The sequence below is a fragment of the Dunckerocampus dactyliophorus genome, chromosome 4 (assembly GCF_027744805.1).
Source record: "Dunckerocampus dactyliophorus isolate RoL2022-P2 chromosome 4, RoL_Ddac_1.1, whole genome shotgun sequence".
Taxonomy (NCBI): domain Eukaryota; kingdom Metazoa; phylum Chordata; class Actinopteri; order Syngnathiformes; family Syngnathidae; genus Dunckerocampus; species Dunckerocampus dactyliophorus.
In genome coordinates this window covers 8,678,548-8,686,608 of record NC_072822.1, presented here as the reverse complement: position 1 = coordinate 8,686,608, position 8,061 = coordinate 8,678,548, and the positions used below count along the sequence as shown (strand labels likewise).

The 8,061-nt window shown below is 43.0% G+C and overlaps 1 protein-coding gene across 1 annotated transcript; it reads right to left on the bottom strand.

The window, feature by feature from the left end:
- Nucleotides 1-278: 278 nt before the first annotated feature.
- adra2b (adrenoceptor alpha 2B) lies at nucleotides 279-5,832 on the bottom strand. Its single transcript, XM_054774931.1, has 2 exons — nucleotides 5,378-5,832; nucleotides 279-5,192 (listed from the first exon to the last, which is right to left on the bottom strand). The coding sequence occupies exon 2, from the start codon at nucleotides 5,167-5,169 to the stop codon at nucleotides 3,613-3,615; it is 1,557 nt and encodes a 518-aa protein (XP_054630906.1). The 5' UTR covers nucleotides 5,170-5,192; nucleotides 5,378-5,832; the 3' UTR covers nucleotides 279-3,612.
- Nucleotides 5,833-8,061: the final 2,229 nt, after the last annotated feature.

The window sequence follows — 8,061 nt, the reverse complement described above, 5'->3', positions numbered from 1 at the left end:
ATTTGGAGATACATGCATTAGACAGCAATACTATGTAAACTAGAATGGCACTTACTGGATAGCAGACTGCCAAGACGGAACACGATCCATATTTGGATCAGCACACCTTCATAGAGTGCCACCTACTGCATATGCATGAATGTCATTAACACAAATGCATTATTTATTTGGAAGAAACCTGTCAAAATAAACACTATCATTATCTTTCCTGTTTGTCTCTCATCTCTACTTCATGTCACATGCACTACAATTTAACAAACTATTAAAGACACCAGGGATGCTTTTTCCAAATAACTTTATTTCCAAACAGAAGGGGACGGGGTGGCAATGATCACAGATGGAGGATTGACAGCTCCAAAGCTTGGAGCGTCTCGGTCAGAAAGCAGCAGGGGAAACATCCATGACAGGCGCTTTCCGGGGAAAAGATGCCATCAAGAGACAGATTAGTGCACCTCTCACCCTCTAGCCATATAGTTTTATTTTATTTATTTTGTTGTTGTTTTTTTAAAGAAAAGCAGCAGATTCACCACAAAAAGCAATGAAACGGGGGCAGGCGACTTGCGGGAAGCCAGAATGACCTCTTGAGTTATTTAATTGCAGCTTTTTCTGGAAAGAACATGAGAAGGAATTTTTAAAAAATCATAATTAGGGACAGCTCTGGGTCATTTTCTTTAGCCTTTTGTAAATGTTCATAGAGCAATACTCACTAATCGTATTTTAACATCTTAAAGTATCTTTTTTTGCAGAGATTTCTGCAAAATGTGCTTATATTTCTACTTCAAAAGGACGCTATGTAAAGTTCATATTCTTTCACAAAAAAACACATTTTAATCAAAATCAATAAGGCTCTCGCTCGTTAAAAAGTAATACAACATTTTTACCCTCTGAGCAATCCGATATTGTTTGACCCTCAATATAACACTGCAATGGAACAATAAATAGAGAGAAAACAGACACTAATTTGAAATAAATAATACAGTCTTATATCGTTACCTCCCATCACACACATCCACCACCCACACACCAAATATGACTTAGTAAAGCAACACTGAAGCCATACATCAATGAGGCAGGCCTTCATGGTAGTCGGAAGATTGCACACACACACACACACACACACACACACACACACACACACATATCAATATGACTCTTTCAATGCATTGACATAAGATATGATATTCACAGCTATAGAAGAAGCAGTCCCATGGCAAGCAAAGTCTCTTCTCTATTATAGATCTGTGGTTGATTGCAACCAGAAGAGATACAGTACATACACGCACGCACACACGCACACACATTCAGGTCAGCAGAATTAGACAATGTGCCGCTGACAGCCCTTGTCCCAATGAGTCAATAAGCATGTGTGCTGTTTAGAACGCACACATTTTGTCAAGGAAACGCCAGAACCTCTGTTTCCTGGCCAGAAGAAGAAAAAACAATATATATATATATATATATATATATAGATGCAGAGAGAGAGCAATACAGCTGTAGTCAGGAGTTTACATACACTCATCATGTCTGAAATGATTATACCTTCCGCATATTCTGTGAAAGTTTGCATTACACATAACGATTCACGTATATACATACTTTCACCTCAATGTTGTAATTGGTGGTGCTGAAGGTCACAGAATGTCTTTTTAACCTGACAAGACTGAGCCGTATTAGCTTGTCGTTTGTGATGGTGCTCGACTGCTGCTGGTAGAGCTTTTCCTAATGGAAAAACATCCGATTGAAGAGAACTCCACCAATGATGCGAAGAAGAGTGGTCAAATATCCAGCCAGAATCTTGGTGATGGCTACACAAAGTGTCTGGTCGAGGTGAAACTTGCTAAGAGACATTCAATCATTAGTGGGGGTGTATGTATATATTTGAGTCTCGGTAATGAGAGATTGGATATTTGAGCACTCTTCTTGGCAGACCTCATTTAAATTGCTTGTTTTTGCTCCAAAGAGAAACTACCATCTGCAGTCAATCATGATCACCAATGAGAAATGAACAGGGCTTGGCCTCATTCAGTCAAAATCTAGAAACTCCAGCACCACTTATGTAAATATTGGGATCTGGATGTACGATTTGGACCTGACGTAATTCCAGAAAATCCCAAATGTATTCAAATGTAAGCCCCCAATTCTTTTTCTTCAATAACTGAAGAGGCACCTTGTACAATCATTCCATCCTGGGAAGAACAGGTTTCAAATAAATCATGAATACAACATTCATGGCCATGAAAAATGTGTGTAAACTTGTGGCTGCATCTGCAGACATATACAACCACTGCACGGTAGTGAGAGGAAATGTGAGTGACTCAGGCAGAAAGTAGGGCGAAATAGATGGTGACGTTACGTCAACCTCACTGCATTGTGCGCCTGTCTTTTTAGATTTTTTTTTTTTAAATGCCTATTCCCCTCACTCTGAAAATGACACACATAAATCAGCGGATGAAACTCCCATGACATAGTGTGGATAATCTCGTTACAGAGGCTTATTGTAGATGCATTAAAAGCGGAGGAGAACATTGCTTTAGTGTTATATTTCCTTCAGGCCATTTCTGATGCACACAAAAACCATAACAACAACCTGAGTGTCCACTATGAGGCATTGACACTTTTCACATGAATGTCCGTTTTTTTTTATTCTATTTAAAAGGATTCTTCCCTGTGCTTTAGTGCATTTTTGATCTTCAGATGCTTCTTGTTGTTGCTCTTTTGGATAGGAATCAGGAAAACACATGTTTGCCCTGCAGCTGGGCAGATTAAGACTGCAAGAAATCACCACTAACCTTGTGTGCTCCTTGTGCTCTGTGCTGATAAACAAAAGGGCCCCCAGGCTTGTTGGAATCTAAGGTCAGCCTGCCTCCTGTTTACCTGTTTTCTTTCCTCAATAACCTCAGAGTCCTTAATACAAACACTACATTGTATATATATTTCACATATCACTTTCTGGTGTTTCTCGGAAATCAACATTCAGTCGGTGTGATGTGGTAGCAGTAAATCCTGAACCACACCCTATTCTTCTAGGGTTTCCCAAACCGACAGTCTGGAGCCCAAATGTGTCAGACGTGAGTTTTTATTGGGTCTAAGTTAAATGCTTTAAGGCAGCGGTCCTCAAACTTTTTTTTAGCTGCGAACTTGTAAGCGTATGAGGTCAGTGAAAGAATAACTTTTAATTTGAATTCAACTTCCGCTAAACTTTGGTGAATGAATATATGATTATGTCACATATATTTCATGTATATCTAATATTTCCAATATAATTGGACAGTATTTGAAAATAAATCTCTGGTGTTCCTGAGTGCCTCCAGATGGAGGTCGTGTACCACCAGTGGTACTCGTACCACACATTTGCAAATACATGCTGATGCTGTAAGCATGTTATTGATCAAGCAGGCACACAAATATTGGCTTTTTAATAATTGTGCCGTGTCAAAAGATGACACATTTGACTTAGTTTGGGAAACCCTAGTAGTCTAAGATGCCAATTAACCGCATTTTATGGCTGTCTCAAAGAAATCAGGAATTTCCATGGCTCATAATACTGTTAATCCAGCCCTTGTCAAGATGTCACTGTTGCAAATGTGGTGACCAAGTCCTAGCCTGCGTATGTTAAAAGAAAGTACCCTTAGTGTTTCTGCACAGTATCTTTTTGAAAGCCATCCTAAAGTCTTTGTTGAAGATGGTGTAGATGACTGGGTTGAGACAGGAGTTGCAGTACCCGATCCAGAAGAAGAACGTAAAGAGCGGGTCGGGGATGGAGCAGGTCTCGGGGCACACAGCCTGGAGGGAGTAAGAGAAGAAGAAGGGGAACCAGCACACCACAAACACCCCGATGACTACGGCCAGGACGAAAGTGAAGCGTTTCTCTCGGTTGAGCATTGCTTTGCGCCTGGCAGCCCCGGGGTTTGTCTCTCTTCTGGACTTCCTCCCCGGCACCAGCCGAGCCCCCTTTGAAGTGGCGATCATGCTCCTGTATCGCTTGATGGAGCCCGGGGAGTGGATGCCTCCTCCTGCGGGTGACCCTGGCATACTGGCGCTACCCCTGCCCCCACCGTTGCTGGCCTCGCTCTCCGTGCTGGAGCTGTCGCCATTGTTGTTGTCAGATTTTCTGCCCTTTTGCCGCTTGACCTTTTTGACATCCTCTTTAGTTTTGGCTGAAGAGGACTGGGCCGACGGCAACGGGGCGGCAGGTGGCGCATGAAGAGAGGTATCTACAGAGTTAGTGACTGGGCTCAGGGCTGGAGAAGGGGGTGGAGGTTGAAGTTTATTAGGGTTGGGATCCTGGGAGGGTTGCACTTGCCTCTCTGAAGTGGATGTGGTAATGGCGAGGGTAGGGGGCCTTTCATTAGATGTTTTCTTAGGGGAAGACTGCTCGTTCTCCCGACCATTGGCTTCTAAGTGCCGCTTGGGTTGACTTGGCGTAGCAGCACCGATGCCTTCCTTGCGAGGCTCCCCAGGGGGGCACCGAGTTCTCTGCTTGGCAATTTGGTAGATTCTCACATAGACCAGGATCATGATGACGCACGGGGCAAAGAAGGAGCCAATGGTGGAGTAAAGAATGTACCAGCGCTCGTCGTTGAGCTGGCACTGAGGACCCCTCTCACTCCCGAGGTTGCCTCCTTCACTCTTATTGAGGGACAGCAGGGGAGGGAAGGAGATGATGGAGGAGATGAGCCACACCACCACAATGGCAGCTTTAATGCGTTTGGGAGTCCGCTGGCGACCGTAGGTGACCCTGGAGATGGACAGGTAACGGTCCAGAGAGATGGCGCACAGGTGAACAATAGAGGAGGTGCAAAAGAGCACATCCAGGGCCAGGTAGATCTCACACCACAGAGACTTGAAGTACCAGTAGCCCAGAAGTTCATTGGCCAGTGAGAAGGGGATGATGAGCGTAGCCACCAGGATGTCGGCAGCAGCCAGCGACACCAGGAAGAGGTTCTGCGGACCTTGCAGAGAGCGGCTGGTCAGGACGGCGATTATGACCATCACATTCCCCACGATGGTGAAGAGCACCATCAAAGTGATGGCGGTGGCGAAGGCTGCCGTGGCTTCAGGGGAGTAGGGCGCCAGCTTGAGAACACTCTGGTTGCAAGGGACGGAGGCGCCGCTCACATTCCAACTGCTCAGCTCCAGAGAGCAGCCGCCCTCTGGTACCGAGCCCATGCTTGGGTCACCTCTCCTGGGGTCTTTATGGATAAAACAAAAGCCCTTTTAAATTTTTGGGTGTTTAATAAAAACATGCATCTCCAAATGCTGTACCTGTGACAAAAATGACTTTTGGAGATACATGCTTTTTATTTATCAGTAGTTTTATCATACAGTACAAATGCACACATGAATAAAAATGTAATTTATAATCTGTGATTTTTACCTCTGTTGCTGAGTCTTGTGTTTTCTCCAAATGTTAGCTCCCTTGCATCCTCCACGACGGTGCTTCCGAGTCCATTGTAAGCTCACAAAACACTTGTGGGATCTCCTCTTGCGTCAGGACACGGATCAGCGCTTTTTAATTAAGGGGAAAAAAGCCACGACTCCATAAAAAACACACTGATTCGATCTTTGTAACATTGCAGTTTTCCCGTGCGTAAAGCGTGCAACTTAAACTTCTATGACTCATAAAATAGGTCGGTCACTCACAGTATCGACGAATCGATTAGGGGCCACAACAAAAAAAGGGAGGAGGATTATTCTTACATTGCGCGTCTTTGCTTGCAGACGCGCCTTATTTGGTGCGCAAAAAAGTCCATGAAGCTCATATTTGACAATATTTACAGCGTTTCATGTCTTTCCTGTTAGTCCACTAACACCATTTCCTGCGTTTGTTGGGAAATCCTCCCCCCCCCCCCCACCCCTCACACAAACCCCCCCAAAAAGTCCTTTCTCAGTCCTTCTCACGATGCCAAGGTGAAGCTGCTCCTGTGGCGCACATCATCAGCTTCTGGGGCGCATCTTCACTTGAGGAGTGGACTTGGGTCTAGGTGCCTCCCATCTCTCCCTCGCTCCCTCTCTCTCTCTCTCTTGCGCTTCTTTTTAGACCCAATGACGTCACCGTGTAGCTGTGGGCGTCATGGGACCCTGACGTCCATCCTCCCCTCTGTGGACTCTATCCCGCTGAGACTATTAAAAACGACACTTTGACCGTAGCCATTTATGGGCTGCTGATGATCTATCTATCTATCTATCTATCTATCTATCTATCTATCTATCTATCTATCTATCTATCTATCTATCAAAATGAACTTTCCAAATATACCTTTTTTGGTATATCAAATGTTTTTCATGCACTGCAGCTCCCCAGAGTCGGCAGCACTCATGCAGCCCCAGACATTCACTTTTCAAAGATATTCTAAGTTATTGAAATGCACCTATTTATCCAAGTTTCATTTCTATAGTATCATACCTTGAGAAGACCGGTTGTCCTATGGGGGACTTCAATGCAGAATACCTTGATCGATCTATCTATCTATCTATCTATCTATCTATCTATCTATCTATCTATCTATCTATCTATCTATCTATCTATCTATCTATCTATCTATCTATCTATCTATCTATCTATCTATCTATCTATCTATCTATCTATCTATCTCTTCATTAGCACTGCAGTGGTTCACTTAGCTGACTTGTGCAACTGAACTTCAAGACTATAATCTTGTTTGATAAGGTGTAAAACTTGAACTTTTCATCGAAAAATATACCATTTCACAGTAATGCTTTGCGTGCTCCCCATCTGTCATTGATGCTTATTATAGGGCCTTGCCATGAAAATAATGGCCGTCTCTGTGCATTTATGTCCTTCGCTTTTGTTCGCTTCACAGCTATTTTGGGCCGATAGACATCTTTTAATCGGGAAGGACGAGTGTGTTTTCTCTAGTTTTATAGCTATATACTGTAGTTGTAGCTCCAGGCACTATTTCATGTGATTTCTCGTGGCTCTTATGAATAGGAATTTTAGTTGTGAGTTCTTGTGACGCTGTGAGAGCAGACTAAGTAAACTGAGGAGAGATCATTTTTTGGTGTTGACAAGAATCTTGAAATTAGAGTCCATGTTAATCTATTTGGAGGTGATATGTTAAATTTAACACTGTATTATACCCGTAGTGGTTTAAAAGAACAGAGTGTACAAAAAAATGCCTATATTTATTTCCAATTACGGGTTAAAGGAGATACAATTCTTAACGAGTTGCATAAAAATTGTCAAATAATGAAATAACAGCCATTCAACGATGTCACTCACGGCTGTCTGGTATTCACGTACGTGTCACAGCGCGTACACACACACACAAAAGCAACAATTTACATTCATGTTTTTGTTACGATAGGCAATGCATTCAGTGGTACAGCTAATGTTAGTTGCTAAACTTTGGCAAATCGGTATCATAACGTCAGTATTTGATACGAGATCTCGCGTCACAAGATCTTGCAAGATGAAAACATGACATTCTCGTTCCGAAAAAAAACTGTCTTGCAATAATAAATAAATTCGTTAATTACACGATAAATGAAAATGTACTCAGTAATTTTACTGCTCTCCATTTATTGCCATGTGCATACGTGTCTGGTTTCCTCGCTCACTCTGTGCCTTGGTTCAGCACCTACATGTGTCATAGAACAACAGGGATCAGACAGAGACCTCTTGTCAATCAGACAGCTACTTTGTCTCTGTAGGGTGAGCCGGAGCCGCTAGCATACACACATAGTAAAAGAGTGGAGCTTCGTAAGTGGAGCAGGGGAAAAGATGCTCAAAAAAAATGCAAAAGGCTACAGCCGCCGTGTGGGAATATTAATAATGAGCAAGGTGAGCCCATCAACATGAACAAGTCAGTATGCTGAACTTATTCGAAAGTGATAGCAACATCAAAGGTAACAAAAAAAACTTGTCCACCTCAAACTTATCCACCCGACCCAGTTTTTCCACACTTGGGGAAAAAAAACTACACATGGAGATGCAGAGCCTTCACCCCAATAGTCAACACTCACTGAGATGTTTGGTCTGCAACGAAACAGCGCAAAATAAGTCATTGCAAAAGAAATGCTGCGCTTTAATACAGTTGA